Consider the following 20,707-nt stretch of genomic DNA (forward strand, 5'->3'; position numbering starts at 1 on the left):
TCTTGAACAGCATCCACAAGAGAGAATGTCTGTATAGCTTACTCCTCAATTAAGCATTTTCCTGGTCTAATAACATTGTTCAATAATCTATTACCTGCTCTCTTCCCACTAAATCTATACAAATGTCCTCCAAAGTAGGTAACTTCTGTTAATTTATGTTGTAATATTTTACACAGTGCATTTTTCAAATTCAAGTAACAATAAAGAGAAACTTGTTTAAGAGTAGAAGAGGTTAAGCATGGCAAAAAAGCTATAACTGACATTTAAGTTCCTGAAAAAAATCAACTCCAAAGGAAGAGGTACGAAATTAATCCCTATGGCCTGAATAAAGTCTGTTACAATGAAGACCCTCCCCTAAAATACTTCATATCTTTACCATAAATGAAAAGATAACTTTGGGATAGGTTATGTTGTCACTTCCTTGCAAACTTAAAAATTATCCCAAGAACACGGCTGAAGATGGTGTTAACACCCTTAAGACTTGGATCTCGATTTTAGCTTGTTCCACCTGAAATATATACATGTACCACTCATCAGAGTTCTTGTTTGAAATATTAAAATAACTCACCTGCAAGTAAAGCTAATATGGACTCCTGAAACATAGAGTTTTCATGGGGTCTAAATAATGGGTCCAACCTCCCACCCCCTTCTACACTTCAGAATGCTCCTAAGCATGTCCATCCACCTCTCAGGTGTTCAGAGAGGGGTTACAACTGGCAGCATAAGGCTATGCACTTCTTCAGCTCTTTTCATGACTTTAGATTCTAGAAGAAAGGAATTTGGTTCCAGATGATGAGTGTTCTTTTTTGAGCAGTGAGATTCAGTAGTTTGACTCATTATCGTAATTCACATATACCAAGATGCAGCTCCATCCAAATCTGGCATTTACTTTGATGTTCAAATCAAATGCATAGTGTTTGGCAACTATATATGCAGAATTTAAATTGACTGATCCATTTATCTGAAGCTGGTATGTGTCCAAGACCACTCACAGATGTATTTCTCCTGCTCTAGTAGAAATTCCAGCAAGAGGAAAAAGACATGTTAATCATAGCTGCTCCAAAATAACACATGCAGCAAATATTGTGTGTTAAGACCATCTGACTGCCCATCTATGTTTCAAAAGAAGTTAAGAAAAACCAGGTAAACTGATGGTAAAGGATACCTGTGATTCCATGAAAATTCAGATATTTTTCCAGTTGCAGGGAGGTCCTCCTTGCAGAGCAATTAGGACTACCACAACAACACATTTTATGGCTACCACGTAATTTCTCATGAAAATTCCAGGTTGTTTTTTTTTTTTTTAATTTTTTTTTTTTTTTAAATTTAAAGGACTGTTGGACACCCTGGAGAGGTCAACAGTCTGACAGACAAGTTAAACATGCCCTGGTTTCTCTGCAGAATTCTGGAGCAGAAATATGCTTTATTAAAAGAGATCCTGAAGAGAACCTAATTCTGTCAGGTCTCTTACCTGCCAGGGATCAAAAATACTGTCCATAGCCTGGCCTATCAGATTCTCAAAACCAGAATCCTAGAGAAGAGCAGCCACAAAGAGAAACGAACATGCTGTTGATTGGTGCCTGCAGACTGGCTTAGACTCACAGGGCAATAATAGCAAGATGAAGAAGCAGAATTTCTCAGGTTCTCAATAAAGATAGTGAGTTTCCATTGAATTGAGATCCATGAGTTTCGAGCATCAGAAAAATTTAAAATAAAATTCCTAACTCCAGAAATACTGGGGACACCTTCAAACAACTTATTCAACTAGCAAGGCTATACCATGGCAACAGCAGAACAGCTTGAGAAGGACTCCAAAGGACAGGATGATTTGGGATCCTAAGGGCCTTCCCCTGGAATGTGTTCCACCTTGCCAATGCCCTCAGGTGAGTTTGCCACTGCTGAAGGTTTTTGCCTATTGTGAAACACAGCCCAGCTCATTTGGTGGGACCAGAAGAAGATGCTGATGAATGGTTCCTTTGCAAGGGTGGACAGGACATCCTTCTCCTTAGCTGTGGAGGAAGAAAGAAACTTTCTACTTGTGAAATTATAGCCTCCAAAATAACATAAATTTAAGATGATGGACACAACTGTTCGTAGAACTTTGTAGGGGGTTCCCTTCTTCACCACTAGAAACATAACCAACAAACAGACAGGTTTATGTATTTCAAAAGTTCTACTGTCCCAGTCATCGAACTCCTACAATTCTGTCCTTCAGAGGGAAACTCCTGCACCCTGAAACCGCTTCAGCATGGAAAGCAAAGCGACTCGCGGGCGCTTGCTTCCCTGATGGGATTGCATATGCTGCTGGCTTTGACACAGAATATAAGGAGTCAAAGGAAGGTCGAGGACTTAAAGAGCAACATTTTGACGATGTCACTTATCGCATATGGATTAGCAGTAGTTTTACTGAAGTACAGGTTTAATGGACCATTTCTCTCGAGAACTAAAAAAACTCCAAATGTAATGACTAGGAGGGATAAGTTCTGTTAACTTACAACAAAAAACTTATACAGCAAAGTAGTATCTTCACATTGCTTCCCTGGGAGGTCAGTACTTAAACAAATGGTTTTTTTAAGTCAGAATATGACCTTTAAAACTGAAAATACAGCTTAAGGACACACTTTGATGTGGCTGCAAAATTATCACCCAAAGGCTATTATAAACGGGGTGGCTTAAGTTTATAAATAAGGCAAGGTTTTAGAGATCAATTAATGCCTTTGGGAAAACCAGGGATGCTTTTATCTATCTGTCAAATATTTTAGGGATGCTGCAATATATTTTTTCTATTTCTTTTACAAGCTTATTTCCTGCTTTTAGGAAAACTCTGGAAAAAAAAATTAAAATTAGCAAAATATTTTTGCAATCCTTACATATATTTATGCCCCATTGCATACACTTCATAATATATGCACAATTAGCTTTCAATTTAATGTCATTGCCTGAACTCTAAATTATAATTAAAAAATAAAATACACATTTTCATTAGTAATAGTTTAGCGTAAGTCCATCCTCAATGCTTATGTCAGCACATGAAGGAAAAATCTGTCTTCATTGATTTACTTATACATAACAACTTTCCAATTGTCTTAAGGAAACATCAGTGGATTAAATTTATTCTTATAAAATCTACAGAAGGAATCCTCATAACAGAAGATTATATAGCTAATTGGAAAGAAGAGAGGGTTCAAATGCCTAATTTTGCTCTTTGTTGAAGCAAGCCAGAAAAATGAAACTAGCTAATAGATTTATAATGAGATGTGAAACTCTCTTGAGGGAATAAAAATATTATATGAGCTATATAAACAGAGGGAAGGAAGGTGTTGACAGAGAAAGATAACATGAGAGAAAGAACAAGGCTGAAACTGCAGTTTTGAAAAAATAGTGCTATGCAGTAATACAGAAAAATAGGTTAACATAATAACGATATTGCCAATTCTATTCCAAAACACCCAAACCATGTTTTCAAGATTCTGAACATCAGCATGGACCTACTACTGTCTTCTCAACTATCCTTCCCTTTTCTCCTCTTTCAAGAACCTTTGTTCAGACTCAAATTTATAAGCACAGGAAGCATAAATACATACTCTTCAGGTAAAAATGGTCTCTTTTATACAAAAACCTCTGTCCAAGAACATTTACAGATAATATACAACTTAGCCATTCATAATAACATTTAAGTCAGTCAATAATTGTTTCTTTGCTGTAGTGCCTGGGAAACCCTAACAGCATTGGCTGCTTATATCTGATGAAACAGAGAGGTTATCATGCTTTCTCTTTCAAAGTCCTTTGTACCACATGCATTACCCTCTCATCTAATCAGATCTAGTGATTGTGTTGTTTGAGAAAGCTGCACCAGCTCAGTGATTAACAGCGCTCTGGCCCACAGAACTCACTCTTGCTCTGGATGTAAAATTCTTAATCTGACTAAAGGGGGCAGATGACATCATGTGATAAGGGCAGGTGAGAGAGGTCTGCATCTGCTCACAGTTAGATGTTATCCATGGGGATAACATGGCACTGCAGCCTTACAGTCTACTGCAAGGACTATCTATAACAAGGGGAGAATCTCCGGCACAGGTTGCCATAAGAGGCTTTAGCATAACCTAATCTTCTGAATCAGAAACTGGCTGTATCTGCCCCAAACAGGGCTTGAAATGTGGAGGCATTGAATTAACCTTAGCTGGATTGGAAAACAAAGCTTTATTGTAATGTATTTTTCACCTGCATTGTTATCTGCAAATATCTCTGTGAAATTGAAAAGTTCTGAATTTACACTGATTTGATGAAGCTTTTGTGAACATTTCAGCTTCTATTCTTCTTGTTTGTATCAACTGTGTAACTCAATTTTATTCATACTTTTATTTTTGCAGTTCTTAAATTATATATTAGATATTATATATTATACATTTTTGCCCTAGTGATCTGAGTATTAAAAGGCATATGTAGTTTACCTTTGAAAGGTTCTCAGAGACATATGTTAATATTAAAGTAAAAACTGAAAGCCAGATTCTGCAGGTTTTTTCCTCCAGACAGGTGAGTTTTGTCCAAGATGTATTCAGCAGCTGAACACATTTCAGGACACTTAACTGAAGAAAAAAGTTAGAATTCAATCTTGCTTGATCCTGGCTCTGCTCTTGCTGTATGACCTTGGGCAAATAACCTTTCAGTTGTCCACCTGTAAAACAGTCAAGACTACACACCCACCTTATTGGTTTATTCTGAGCTTTAATGTTTATGAAGTGTTATGAGATGCTCTGGGAAGTGCTACAAAGTGAAAAGGGTTATCAATCATTGTCAGTAAAACACAAGCTGCTGAAATACCGTGGAATCTGCTTTCCTCTCTCAAAGGACATTTTGTCTTGTGCTGCGTGTTCTCCAGTATGCACAGTCTTAAAAGCACCTCAACACTGCATAGCATAAGGAAGGATAAATATCCCTAAGCATTCTGAGAGACTACCAGAAAATATTTTTAGCTTTAAGAAATGAAGTCTGTTGGAAAGTATAAGCTTTCCTTCTAAATACCTGCTTGTTTTCCATAACAGGAAACAAGAAAGACATTTTTCGAGATAGGCTTCCTAAATTGCTTAAATAGCTAGACATTAGCTGAAAGCAGCATTAAATATAAATTTAAATACTTGGCTCTCAATTTTCCTTTCATTCATGATGTACTAGGTAAACTATACTAAAATAATTACTTGCTTATTACTCATGAATTTCAGTGCAGCAGCTGAGACAATATAGATAAATAAGATGATTAATTGAGACAGAATGAATCACAACAAAATATGTTGTTGTAAAAGGTATGGTTAACTCCACCAGTGATTCATATCATTTCAGATAACAGGGCTTTTATCAAAAACGGCTGCAAGGTTGGGAAATGATTTAAAAGCATTTTATCTTAGAGAGCCACTGCAGTTCACATGGGAGGGGAAAAAAAAAGAGGAGAGAAGAAGCAGCAGATTCAGTGTCTGCAGCTGAAATAGCCTTGGGCTGTTTCAGCATCCTTCCCACAGCACATCTTTACAACACACCACTGACATTATCAACCTCCCTTGTGCTAGAGACTCTCTCATTTTTCAGATGGCCACAATTTATTAGATATTTCACTACTGAGAAAGTTAATTCTAAGAATTAAGGAGCAATATTACAACACCATAGTTGTCCTGTAATTGAAAACACATCTACCACAGGAAAAGGGCATCAAAATTCTACAAAGACATCAAATAAAAATAGTATTTATTTTTCCTTCATTCAAAATTACAATTTTTAATTTCCAGGCTCCCACCAAAGGTTTTGCAGAAATCTTAAGTGTAAGATTTATAAAAAGAAATACTATCTGTTTACTGCAGTTTGGAAAAGCAAACACCAGCAGCAGCTGACCTTAAAAACCTCTACCTGTTAAAATAGAAGGGAAGATGAGATGTCTCCTTATGAAATTTTTTCCCATGTGTATTTAATAAACTGGGTCAGAATATCTGACTACGATTTTTAACTGAACCACAGACTCCCTGTAGGGAACTGTGCAAACCTCAGTCTCTCACCCAGCCTAGGAACTGAAGATAATTACCCTCACCTGTGGGGCAAGTTTCTGAGAACTGAAAGCACAATGAAAAATAAAATATCAGTATATAAACTGAAATGCAAAACACTAACACCCAACTTAATGTCATTCAGGACTACTGTTTCTGAAAAATTAATTCCAAGTGAACAGAGATGTAGAAGGTAAAGGCTGAACTCTTAAGGACGATCACTTGCTAACAACCAGTGACTGAAAATAACCTCTTAATATAGACCAGGTCCAGTAAGACAAGAAGAAAATGTTTCTTAAGGGCTCTTTACATAACATACACGCAAGTCAGCAGTACTAAAATGAGCATCTTCAAGATACTCTGTTTCAAATACCATCTATTATTTGCCTTTCAATAATAATTATAAATGCTTACTTGAAAATACTTCAAACAGAAACATCAACTCAGTGATATCTATGGCACGGCCAGCAATTCTTTGCTATGTTCCTCACTTCTTAGTCCCATCTGATACTGAAGAACAAACTGAAATGTTGGTCTCTATTTCATATTTTTCTTGAAAGTCAAACTGTATTTCCCTTCTTCTCCACACCAAATTACATCTGCCATCTGATTTTCTCCTAACTCCTACTTCTTAACTGTTTCCTCAAAGTCAGACAACTCACCAGTGTAAAAGGACACTCGTGGTTGTGGAAAGCTACATGCTAGGTCTAGAAACAGTAGGAATTGCACTGTGTAAATTCAAATCAATTCAGTTATGCCATTATGAACGCACACTAGTTTGAAGAGAATCACCATGAAGCTCATTTATCTTACAAAAATTATTATGTCTCATTCAAGATTTTCCTGGGCTGTGGGCAGATTCCTAAGCCTGCAGGTATCAATCTGATCCCAGGTGATAATGCAGCAGAGGAAATTTGCAGATGGAACTGAAGGTTGTTCTCAGTGTCACATCTTAATGCAATATATCAAATTATGTGGAGTGAGAGTTTGCAGCACGGAATAGACAAATTTGTTTGGAAACTGCCATCTAGGTGTAAATCCTAGTGTGTTGAACACAGTTTATGCCAAAAACCTTGCTAGTATTTCCATTCCCTCCCTCAGCTAAAACAAGCACAAATCTATAGACTGCCTGCAAGTTCAAAACAAGTTCGTTAATCTCACCAAAATCCCACCAACCCCTTGGTTTTATATTTACTGAGTTTTATCACCATAGAAGAGAATTCTCCATGTAATTGAAGAGAATTGCCTTTATAAGTACTTAAAAAAGGTATTAAAGGTTGCTGTCCAAACCACCTACATTTGTAGGGATCTTTCTGTTAGTATTTGATATCTCAATTGAAAATATTTTAAACAAAGGAGGCACAATGAGAAGAGGAAATGATGACAAGACCCATTTGCTATCTTATTCCAAAGGCAGTCATCTCTCTAAAGCTCAGGATTTCTAACTCTAGAACGACCACTCAAGCTATTGTCATTGCTTCTTAAAATGTACAAGTCTTGTACACAACCTGCTTTCTTTTCAGCACATTTGCTGTCACACAAGCAGCAATTTCCCAATGGACTCACAGATGCTCTGTCTTTGTAAAACTTCAGCTTATAATCCTGCAATTAATTTGTTCAGAGACTGGGTGTTTAGAAGTAACCGCTCTTCACACTAGAGACAAAGAGGATCAATTTTTAAAGAAGAAGTCTTATCTTAGTTATCTTTATTATTTTGTATTTAAAAAAAAATTCACGATTTCTTGTTTACATAACCTCCTCAACCTCTACAGATCACAGTACACTGAATACCACAAGTTATATCATTGGTTTATTGTTTTTGTTGTACAGCACCAGATGAAAAGCTCAACGTGTCTATAACTCCAAAGTTTCTAAATTTTAAATTTTTTCAGTGATGTCCTGCCTACACATAGCAAGAGAACCCAGAAGGTCTCTACCACACCAATATCAACAAATATTCCTTTGAGTCACGAACTGGTGCCAGATACGAAGATCAATCATGTGAAAACCTTGCAGTCTCCCTAAAATGCTGAAGAAACTGCTATTCAGGTGCACATGCAAAAATATACAGACTGTTCCCCCAAGGAAGTTCCTTCCCTGAGGAGATACCATTGTAACTCACATCTTTTGGGGAGACTGGAAATTTAATTCAGATTCCTGTGACCATTATGGACTTTGGTGGGTCAGGTATTTAATATACATCACCAATTAGCCCTAACCAGGAAAATGGAAAGTGATACATACAAATTTAGTCTCCTTTACTTGCCTAGAATAATTGCTGTGTAGGAAACTTTCTACAATGCTGCATAAAGATGTTGCCTTCAAAACTTTCACTCTTTTGACCAGCGTGTTACTGGAAGTTACTCTGAGTTGTAAAATATGTATTCTAAGGTGAGCTTTTACAGCCAAATTAAGCTGCAACTTGTGACAAAGCAGTTATCATCAGGAGATAATTGACCTTATTTGAGAGTTAAGCATCCTGAGGCAAAGTAGAGTGTGCTTAATCCTGGCAGGTTAATTATCCAGTGATTATGGTAGCTTGGAAGGTATTACTGCTAAGAACCATTTGCAAAATGACACTATTAAAAAAACCTTAATTTAATAAAAATTAAAAGCAATGACAATAATCAAGTTCTTCAGTCATGTACTGCTAGATAATGACTGCACAATGGCCCTACTTGGTTACTGCAATGACCATATAATTATTCCTTTCCTGAATGTTCTGTACTAAATTTGTTATATGAAGTACTGTTAATAAATACAAAAAATTAAAGACAAGATGTTTAGGTAGTTTACAAATGAGATTTAAATAAATTATCAAAACACCAATGGTCACTGAGTTAATGCTGAAATTGATACATTACCACAGCATTCAGTGTCTAAACTGCATTTAAGGGTATGCTGGCATTTACATTCACAACTAGAATATTTATTCTGAGAGGTTTATAACTTGCCCATTTTAATTACCATCTGGCTGAAACTTGAAATAACCAATCTCCATTGAGATGTAAATTTTTAAGTAAAAGATGTAATTTAAAATCACTTTGCCAATTGTTTTTAGTTTAGGAACGGCAGCAATTTGGAATTTTGCTGCACTTGGATGTTTTCGTATTATTCAAAAAATAAACAGCTCAGTGCTTAACAATAGAATTTTATTGGACTATAATGTGAAGATAAATATAGGGAAGAATAAAATTGTGTCTAAGAGTATTCTTTGTACTAATGAAGTAACAACCACACCACCTAGTAGGCTTTGCTTATTTGTTAACTTATGCACTTAAGCTGATGGAAAATGCAGCATAAAGCAAAAGGAAATCACACCAAATGGACAAAAACTTGGTGTTGGATAGCTGAAGTGGTTTGTGGCCCACCAAGGTATATACAAACAAGGTATATACAAATATATATAAAAAAAATATCCTGAATATGTTTTTAGCTGAAATTCATATGGGAGGAAAGAAAAAGCACGAAAACCAAGGGTGGAAGCTACAAAGGCAGAACATGCCAGACTGAGCTTTGAGTTTTGCAGCTACTCTTTATCAAAAACCATAGGCAGAGAGCAGAAGTACTGACACTGAGATAACACAGAAGCTACTCAAAACTAGAAGTACATCATGCCAAGAGCATGGTTTCAAGTCACACAGAAAGGCAAGACAATAAACCACTGCAAGCAGCATTTCAACAACTCCAAAGCAGCAACAGCCAGCAGGAAGCTGAGACTAAAAAGTGACCAGGGTTTCATGACTAGTGTAAGCAACAAAGAGGCTGCTACTCTGAAGTATTTATATATATTGTACCGCCAAGTTTAAGGATGATCACCTAAGTTTAAATAATAATCTTTTATCCTGAAACACACCAAAATGCTTCAGAAATTATATACAGAAAATGCAGGGAGTCTTTCAACTTTAACAAACACAACAAACACAATATATTTGACAGCAGATGAATAATACCATAACGAACTGAAATGACAGAGGTAAATAATGTAGTCTGAATAAAATTTCTGAAATGGGAGTATCACCAGTATCATGGGCTTCTGCTTATAAAACACACAAATGCACAAAAAGCAACAACCTACGAAAAATAGCACCTAATGAACCACTATGATCTGAATTACCCTAATAGGTGAGTGCAGCAATGTTTATATAAAAGACCCTCAAGTTTTAATCTCAGAAATTTCTGTGAAGCTCTTCTACTCTAAAATTATCTAGACTTGGTATTACATAATCTGAAGTCTGACAGGACTTTGTGTTAAGATTACAATGCTATTTAATAAAAATAATACCATCTTTGTAAGGACTGTATCAAGAAAGATGCACAAAGGAAATAGCAAGAACATGCCTGGAAAATCCTTTTCTGTACAGTTAACTTTAGTTAAAAGGGTTTCCCTTAGCCCATGCATTTTAAAATATTTTCTTCGCTTTAAAAATAAGTATTTTAATTTTTTTTTCTTCGCTTTAAAAATAAGTATTTTAATTTTTTTAAGTCCTATCTATAGCTATAAGATGTTTAAATATCCATAACAATGCTAGCCCCTATGTGGACAATAGTTTAAAGACTGACTTGTGTTGGTGCAAGTCCCTTTGTCACAATCAGGAATAACTACTCACAGGAGTAAAAGTTGCTTTGCCATCATTTTCCTGTACTCCAGTAGTTATCTTGAGTGACAAACCCACATTTTATTTAGGTGTGTCACACATTTCAAGGCTTTTTTCAACATTTTCCTGCTGAGAAAACTAATAAATATTTAAGAACATATTCTAAAGTGAAGAAAAATCAAAAATTATGAGGGAAATCTGAATTAATTTGGTCTATTAACATGTACTTCCAGGCAGAATTTCATGCAATGTGTTTGCCAACTTACACAGCAAAGATAAGCCTTCCTCTGATGGGCTGCCAGTCCATCCACCGTAAAATCAATGAGAACCTTTTAAACCAACCCTCTATTCCTTAGTTTTCTCCTCCCACTTCTCCCCAAAGAGCCATCTTCATCAGAGAAAATGCTATTAATAGCAGCACTATGGGCAAGGAATGAAGTTACAGGAGCTCAGTGGCAGCCCTTTATATGTTTTCTTGCAGCAGAGTTAAATTCAGGATGAGGACATTATGGACATGGACATTTATTACAAAGCACCAATGTGTTGGGTGTTTCCTGCTAGAATGAGCAAGTTGTAAACCTCTAACAGGTCAAGTGACATCTTTGGCATCTACTGAAATATCCAGTCCACTGACCATAGATTTAACTTTCTAGTGACACCTCACACGGTCAGATTCCCTCTATAAAAAAAGAAGGACCATGAATTACAGAATCCTCCAGGTTGGAAAAGACCTTCAACACCATCAAGTTTAACCTTTGACTGACCATTACTCTATCACTGGATCTGCAGCACTAAGTGCCACATCCACTCTGTTCCTGAACACCTCCAGGGATGCTGACTCCACCACCTCCCTGGGCAGTTTGTTCCAATGCCTGACAACCCTTTCAGTGAAGAAATTCTTCCTGATGTCCAACCTCTGGCTCAGCTTGAGGCTATGTCCTGGGGAAGTAGGCTCTGAGTCACAAACAGCTAAGTGCAAGAGACAGAGACTCACCGTTTCATTTCCAAAAAGAACATCCACGTAAGGCATGACCTTCATCATCGGCTCTTTGTAGAACTGGCTTATAAATGGTGCAGAAAGATTCAAGCTGAAGATCTTGTTGTTGGCAGAAGCCTGAGCAGCCACTTTTAATACTGCTTCTGGTGACACTGTCAGGAAGAATCCCTGCAAGCATCAAAACAAATCAGTGTATGTTACTAATTTTATATTAGGTACCACATGAAGCATGCTATTTCTGTAAAATCTCTCCCAACCCACGTTTGTCATACACGTGCACAGATAAAAACTTCTGGGAAATACTGCCTTTCCATTAAGGCATTAAAGAGTTGACAAAGAATCTGCATATACCTAGCATCACATCCTTTCAAAATGAAATGTAACTCCATACCTCTGCATTCCATGGACTACACTTTCCCATGGCAGCTAAGACTAATGTTCATATCTTAAAATGTGATGTATTATAATTCTAAATGCTCCTTTAGAGTACTAGAGTCAATCAGACTGCGCTGCTTAATTCCAAAGTCCAGTCTGATGGCTCTATACACAGCTAGGAGTCTAATTTAAAATCCCTAACTTAAACATTAGTACCTTGTTTACAATAAAGACCTTGGAGTGCTGACTTTGTAGCGCTTGTTACTGTTTTGCAGAAAAAAACCTAGGGATTTTCATGTTTTTATATAGGTATTTTATTTGCCCCCTTCTTCCAGAAATACCTTCCATTACCCAGAACATCCACAATAATCACTACTTGCCTACTAAATTGTGAATGCTGATTTCAGCCCTATGAAGAACAAGGCTGCCATTTTGAATTTAGCATTACAGATGGATACCCCAACCACACATGGTCCAGAAGCCATGTAAAGATCCCCTACAGGTTCATTAATCTACTAATTAAACAAAGTCTTAGACTCGCACTAATTAAACAAATTTTGCATGTTTTATTTGTATAATTCTAAAACTTATTTTAATAACTGTTCTCCAAACTTAGTAAATAATAGCAATTTTCAAGCATGAGCAGCAAGTGTTAAATTTAAGGCTGGAGATAATGTCTAAGGCACAGTGAGAAACAACTTTGAGGAGGGTCTGACAAATAAAACACCATCTCAGTCCTATCTATAACATCACCACCATGACACTCCAAAAGATGTAACAGTGACACAGTCTTATTTTCCAGTTTTCATCCATATGATTATGCCTTTGAATCACAGAATAGCTATATTTTCATCCTGCAAACTTCAGTTATCAGATCATTTTAGGCAATCTAATCACTAGAAAAAATAAGCCTATAGATTAAAGACTACTTTGAGAGTACATCTATTTATTTCTCCTTACTCCAAACTCTCCAGTCTAAAATACATGACTGATTTCAAAATCTGGGCATGATTTGCTAGTTGACAATCAAAGTCCAAAGGGCATAGGAATCCTATGCATGCTATGGAGCTAGTTAGTACTCTGAAGGACTGGAAGCCTGTACACATCCAGGCTTCTTTGCTAATTTTACATTCAGAAGAATTAAAATGAACAGTTTCTATAACTTCTAATCTCCATAGCAATCTCTACCATATTTTAGTTTTTTATGTAATGAACAGAGAGATGGATTTTTAAAAAAAACTGTTCCAAACACAAAATAAAAATCTTTTAAGGGTGGTGTGCTGCCAGCTCTGGATAAATGACAGATTGCTCTCCAGTGGTCTCTGTAAATAGTAACCTGGTCAAATAATTAGGCTTCTTACCAATTTTAGGCTGAAAACTTCATCTGAAGTAAAATACATCTGATTGTAATTTAAGGTACAGAACACTATCCCCACGAGATCTAACTCAGGCCTGCATCCAACTCCATTTTCCTTGTAAAGGCATCATAAAAGCGCTGAGATACAGACAGGAGAGTTTGCTTTTTAGATCCTGCAAAGTAAAGGCCAGGAAATCTCAAAGGGTATTGCTCTGTCTTCTGGGTTTCTTAAAAATCACTTCTGCCATTTAATTGCATTCCTCCATGGTTTTGTTTATATTTTTAAAATAACTGTTTGACATTAAAACATCTAGAAATTAAGAGTTCTGTGTATGACAACTCTTTTCCAAGTATAACATTTTTTTGCAAAACAAAATTGTAGCAGTACAATCCACATAATAGAATTAAGAAAGCAGAGAGAAAATAAAATTTGATCTGAACAGATATTGATTTAAAGAAACCTAATTCAACCCCCCTCTTCAGGTATTTAAACTGACTTTGTCTCTACTTTTAGTGGAATTCCATGCAGCTATGGCCAGTGTAGTTACAGTAACCCAGCTTCCTAAACTTAAATTACAACCAGAAAAGCCACAGGCCACCCTACTGCTGCATGCTACAATTGTGTACAGGAATGAATTCCCCTAAAACCCCCAGGTTTTCTTATATGTCACTGGGATTCAGAGCAAAGTTGCTCTGTGACTTCCTTAGAAACTCAGTTTGCAGGCCCTTGCAGCTGCCACTGCTTTTGGTCCAGAGAGATGGATACAAAGGAATGCCTAAGCCAACTACTCTTACCTACTCTAACAATTAACTGTCAGCCAACATTAGCTTAGAGTGGGAGAATAAGCATGTCCTGCATCACTGGTATAAAAGACTTTGTATTTCACCAGTAGGAAGTTCTATTCCCACCAGCAAGAAGGTTAAGGGACTCCTCAGAAGATATTCTATACCCACCTACATACCTTAGACTACTACAGAGAGTTCTGGGGTCCTACTTACCAGCAAAACCCAAAGATACTTAAAAAAAAAACTATGAGGAAAATACCTTTAGTCAAAGGATGAGACAGTTAACAAACACAAACTCCAACAGCCTGGAAAACGTACATTACATGAAAAAAATGCAATTACTGTGTATGTATCTACTTTTGTGCAGGAGGGGTGAGTACTGCTTTCAGTTCTGGGCCCCTCACTTCAGAAGGGGCATCGAGGTGCCAGAGCCTGTCCAGAGAAGGGCAACCAGCCTCAAGAAACATCTAGAAAAACTTGTCTTACAGGAATGGGTGAGGGACCTGGGATTGTTCAGTCTCAAGAGCGGGCCAAGGGAGGACCTCATGGATCTCTACAGCTGCCTGAAATGAGACTGCAGTGAAGTGCAGCCAACTCTCTTCTGCTCTGCCTACAGAGGACAAGAGGAAATGGCCTAAAGCTGAGACAGAGGAGACTCAGATCAGATATTAGAGGGGTTTTTTTCATTGTTAAGGTGGTCAGGCATTGGAATAGGTTGCCCAGGGATGTGGGGAAGTCACTATCCTGGAGGTGTTTAAGAGGCATCAGGATCTGGTGCTGGGTGATGTGATTTAGTGGTTGAGGGGTTACAGTGGTAGCGCTGGGTTGGATTCAATGATCTCAAAGGTCTCTTCAAACCCTGATGATTCTATGACAGAAGGACATGTGACAATTGGGCAGTACAGTCACAGGAAGTGAAAGGCAGGAATACTGTACACTAAGAAAACCTATAAAATATTAAAAGCTGTCAGATATATTAGCAGCACACAGCATTCCTTTGGCACGCACTGATAGAGTATACCAGATGCTACTGCTTCATGATGTGCTACTATTTTCTGCTGCTCGAAATGTAATGAGCGTCTTTTCTATGCCAGGAGGAAGGTACCATTGCACCACAAGCTAGAGAGCAAGGCTGAACCAAAATACAGACCAGGAAAATAGGATGGTAGGTTGAATTATGCATATGCATGCTTGTATGTACACATGCACAAAGCAATACCATTCTTATGCACTGTAAACAGCCCTTTTATTTAAGTAAAGTCCTTTGGTGAGGAAAAAACCCCATTTTTCTTGTGGGAACAAAAAGGAAGAAATAAGAAAAATAGATTCATGTATTGCAGACACATGGCTATGGGAGATACAGTCACTTGTTTGTAACTTAAGAGCTTTTAAAATTCAATAAGATGCATACAACAGCAGAGGACAAAGTCATTAGAGAATATCACATTAATCTCACTCCTACAACATTCAGGAATTCTTTGATGCACCTCATAAGATATGCCAGGGTACTGTGAATATTGGATAGTCTTTCACATTCATGTCTTTTCTCTTTGTAGACACTGGCATTACCAGAAGGATTTGGTGAGTTTACACATCAGTAATTTGTCTTGTAAGCCACCTCTCTCATTTTTATCACACACACAGACCCAAAAGGTTTCTTCTGACCTACACTAAGCCCTTACAGCACCAGCTATAGCAGATGTGAAGGCAGCAAATTAAGGGTGTCAAAAGTGTCAGCAGCACAGAAACAGAGAGTGTTGAAGAGGTGACCTCATGAAACCAGCACAACTCTGGCTTTGGTGAATGCAATTCTGTATGAGGTGATCTGCCCAAGCTGAGAGGCCTTGCCTTACACTGCATTAGTGCACACAAATTCATCTGGATTACGCACATGGAATGTTTGCACGATCAGGATCAAGATTTTTTTTTCTGAGTGAGTATTTCCAAACAAACGCGGGGCAAGATGATAACAAACAGCATTGCAATTTGGGATTATTACTGCTTAATCGCAAAGAAGCAATACTGCCTCAAAAACATACAGAGATAATAAAAATTGGGATTTCTTTCTAACTTACTACCTATTAAAATGCATTTCTTTCTTTCTAGCTCTCCCACTTTCCTTGCCATTCCTATTTGCAGAGGGGATTACATGAAAACAACTTTATCATATGAATGACAGGATTTTGAACCATGTTATTCTGAGCTGATTTGGGAATGCCATTTGGTAACAATGTAAAATCAATAAATCATAAGTGTGAATCAAAATATTTAACTTTCACGAAAATAGATACAACAGTCTGCTGCCATTTAAGACAAATTATATTTTGCCAACAGGAAAGGAACACATCATTTAATCCAAAATTATTTTATAGCAAGCATTTACATAAAAATATAATTATGATGACATCACAGTCCCATCCATCTAAAGGGTGGAATTTTTCAGACACACAGAAAGCTTGACAGTTACGTAGTGACAGTCCTGATAAATACCGCAATTCAGTAAAGCCCTACAGAAATCATCTAACTTCAAGTGTGCTGGCAGTTGCAGTGAGAGAGTGAGAGTGCTGAGGTGCCAGAAAAACTTGCTCCATTATATGACAGACACAACCAAGTCAGAGCTTTTGGACCTGGTTAAGTTTCCTATATTCTGCACACAAAGAGAGCTTGAGGCCACACACTTGGGCAGAAGAGGCATCCCTCAGCTCTGCTCTGCCATCAGTCTCAGCTGCTGCAGTCTAGCAAAAATTCCAGGGTTTGGAAAGAGTGAGGCCAAACACACGGCAGTTCCTGAGCTGGAGAATGACCCACCAGGTAACTGCTCCAGACCAAAGAACCTCCACAAGGCTTCCAGGTGCTCTTACAACCAGAAGAGTCTGAAAGACTTTTGTATTCCAGCCTCTGAACTGCCTGAGCACAGATGGGGTGCAGCCCATGTACCACCCACTGTGAGACACGGCAATGAAATCATCTTCCCTCAGAACAGGAATCAGAAGGAATCTTCTTGGAATGACAGAGCAAAAACTCTTCATCTGTCTTAGCACTTACGTGAGCTTAAAAGGGCAGGGAGCAGTTTAAAAACTACCTTTAACATTGAAACATCTGAGCACATTACTTGGAATGTGCAAGACTGTCAAGTTAGCAGATTTATTGACCCCTTACCTCTCCAATCTCTCAGTTTTGAGCATTTATCCTTGTATTCTGTTCCTGCTTGAAATTATTGTTAAATTATTTTCTTTACTGAGCTACGACAGAATAGTCATGATGATGCAGATAATAAAATACTCACAGTATGGGGAAAAAAACCCTTCAGAAATAATTAACAAACGCCTACAAATTAAATAATCAACATGACCTTTACTAATAAAAGTTTTTGTGGCTTTAAAGCAGCATTTTACTTTCTCTAGAAAGGACAAAAGCTCTCTGTAAGTATCCACCTGGGAAATGTTTGGTCTGTAAATTAGTGAAATACATATAATGTTATTTTAATCCATGTACCTGTTCTTTCTGTAAAAGGCAATTTAGGAATTTAGAAAGTACTTAGACCTAGTATCAATTGCATTTTTGAACTGTATTTTATCTCAGTGATAAATCTGATCTCAGTGATCAGCAAGCAGTTACTTAATGAAACAAAACCCACTGCTTGTTGTCCAGTTCCTACTGGAGACAGTTGTTTTAAATCAGGAAGCAAGGACAGCAAGAATGCAACAATTTCTCTGAGTAATTGTTTTGGCTTGTTCCTGTACGCCTTGTTTATTTTTATGAAAGTATTGCTTTATAACTGGAAAATGACTAAGCCATAAACTATTGTTTTATCATTCTGAGTGGCCAGTGTTTCTGTTTTTGATAAAAGCCAAGTTTCAAACAGTTTTCAGGAACATAGGAAAAAACCTAACTGTCAGTAAATGTGCTTATATTGACCATGACATTTTCCTCTATGATGGTGCCAACATGTCAGAGGGAGAGGATTGCTTTCAGACTTGAACAGCTTCTTTGTTGCTGAAGTGAACTCTCATTATTGCCATATTTGTGTCTATCAGTAGGAGAAAACCTTCAATATGTGGCATTGCATGCTAAAGAAAACAATTATTTTATGCATATATTATCAATCTATTTTTAATTTTAATCAGTTTGGAAATATTTTTCAATTCTGTTTACTACTGTTTAAATTTGGCACTTTCCAGGAATTGTTCTAAGCCACGCTAAGGAAAAAATAATTGTGTGACTTTATGTAGGAGATGTGTATCACAGTGTAGATGTGAAATTTAATAATGAGGTGTAACACATGTGCCAGACAGCAGCAATATACTTTTGGTGTAGAGAAACATCATCCCAAATAAAAAAAAATTCCTCTATTTCGCTGAAAAGTACCAAGTTAGTTAAGATCTAAATTCATCTTGCCAGAATGAGCTTAAGAATTTGGTTTGACAATGCTCCCTTAAGTTGGCCCCTCTGTGAAAAAGCAAAAACACCTCACAAATATGCTCTCTCAAATTCAGTATATAGTTTTACATGAGTTTATTGAACTCAGGGATTAAGATGTATACATTTAATTATACTGAATTTTTAACAAAATTTTTGAGGAAGTACTCAACATCATCTGGGAGCTAGGAACCCAGAGATTTTATTACTTCAATTAATAATTCAACCTCTTTTGCCTCTGTTTACCCACTTGCAAAATAGTTATAATGATAAATGCACCTCCATTGGCAGAACCAGCAGGAGGTTTAATTACTTAACGTTACTGAAATGACTGAAATTTTGTGTTGAAAGGTATTATAGAGTATAGGGTATTACCATCAATAAAATATAAGCTGCAGATCAAGCAAGCTATGATAAAGAGCAAGCCACTTCATTCTTCCTAGTGTCCCAGAACCACTTTACCACACTTTTTTTCATTGAAAACCAATTTAATCCTTACTGAGAAAGCCATGCATCTTAAAAATTTGTTAAATTGCTGATTAAAGAGAGAAACCATTTCTTTCACCTTTCATCCTTTTAAAATAACTCTTCATTAGGTTTGTCTAATTTGATTATTAATATGAGGATGATGTTGTGTTTAGACCAAAAAACAGACTTGGACATACTTGTTATTGTTTAATTAAACAATATCCAGAAGTCTAAAAATTGGCATCAATATTATTGATGATGTTTGGAACAATGAGATAACTGGTTTTCAACCTTAATTGCCAAAATTTTGAGCACAATCCCAGGATCCTCATCCCAGCAAATAAACACTTCAGGAAGCATAGAATAAGGTATGGTTATTTTAGGCCCTCAATGAGAGTGCAACATTTGCTTTTTTGTATATGGTTAGTTCCGTTAATATAATGTGGCATCTCATAAATTATGTAAACATCAACCATATGTTGAATTCATTCAAGTTTGGTGTGTACATAATATTTACAGTATATTAGTAAATTGAGAGAATCTATGTAACTACAAATGCATAGAGAATTTCTAATTCTCTAGACAGTTAATCCTCAGTTTGAAAGCTCTCTAAGTAAATACTTTAAACAAGCCTATTTCTTGCTTATTAAAATAGCCTCGAACAAGAAGAGAACAAATAGGAGTATTTGCTTAATTAAATGTGCTTATATCAGCACAATGGTCTGTTTCATGAATACAGGTTAAACACTCAGAGTGAAACAATGACTGATATTAGTAGATAATCACTACTGACTGACTGGGTGTCAAAAGGAAAAAAAAAAAGTCTCACCAAGTTCTTGTTCTATACTGGTATACACTGCTATACCTGTGGCCTCTGTCATGGTCCCCAGGTGATGCAGAGGAATGCAACAGTTACATAACATAAACAAACACAAGAATGAGTCCAGTGCCCTGGACAATAAGTCCACCTTACAGATTTCCCTGTCAAGACTGTGGTCATGGTACAAAATGTTTCACTGCAATTCAGGTCTGAAAGCAGATACAAAGTAATAAAATATAGGTATCTTTCTCCCTAAGCGCTCTAATACTGAAACACTTCAGCAGAAACCTTTCTTCCCTCCCCCAGCTACCTCTGAGATCTTGTAATTTATAAGAACATAGCAGCATGGGGATTAAATATTAATCAAAGTCATTACCATCATCGTTAGAACATATTTCAAGAGCCCCAAAGAAAGAGCATATTATTTCACTAATAAAGATCCTATCATCAGAAATATGTAGCATGGTAGGTATGAAGAGGAAAAAAGAAATGATCAAGCGGTAAGTCAAAAGATTTCTGAAGCTTATAGCACTATTCAAATGCTAACTCATCCTTTAACTGAGTCTGTTTAAACAAGGCAGACTCACCATGGGCAAAACTGAGCTCTATATGGAACCAGAGAACCCCACAGTATATTTAAAATAAGTAACTTTGCTGAAGGAAAAAACCCACCTATGCTAATAAAATAATTTTTTTTAAAAAGAGGGACCCAAACTCCATCAATATATTAGTGAAAATCTGGAGCAGCTCCAAAGCTTCAGTGGATTTCTGAATTCATTTGGTGTGCAATAGGGCTTTCCAAAGCACAACCAGGGCACCTGAAACCAACACTGATCACAGGATGACTTATTCTTGGCA

At 36.9% G+C, this 20,707-nt stretch overlaps 1 protein-coding gene across 3 annotated transcripts in view; it reads right to left on the reverse strand.

Moving 5' to 3' along the window:
- Positions 1–20,707, reverse strand: part of ADK (adenosine kinase) — a 266,929-nt gene that overhangs the window by 63,969 nt on the left and 182,253 nt on the right. For all 3 annotated transcript variants that reach the window (XM_064430468.1, XM_064430466.1, XM_064430467.1), the window contains exon 7: positions 11,622–11,792. In XM_064430468.1, coding sequence (XP_064286538.1) covers positions 11,622–11,792 — 171 coding nt within the window. The remainder of the gene's footprint in view (positions 1–11,621; positions 11,793–20,707) is intronic.

Source organism: Passer domesticus, chromosome 8 (assembly GCF_036417665.1).
Source record: "Passer domesticus isolate bPasDom1 chromosome 8, bPasDom1.hap1, whole genome shotgun sequence".
NCBI classification, from domain to species: Eukaryota; Metazoa; Chordata; class Aves; order Passeriformes; family Passeridae; genus Passer; species Passer domesticus.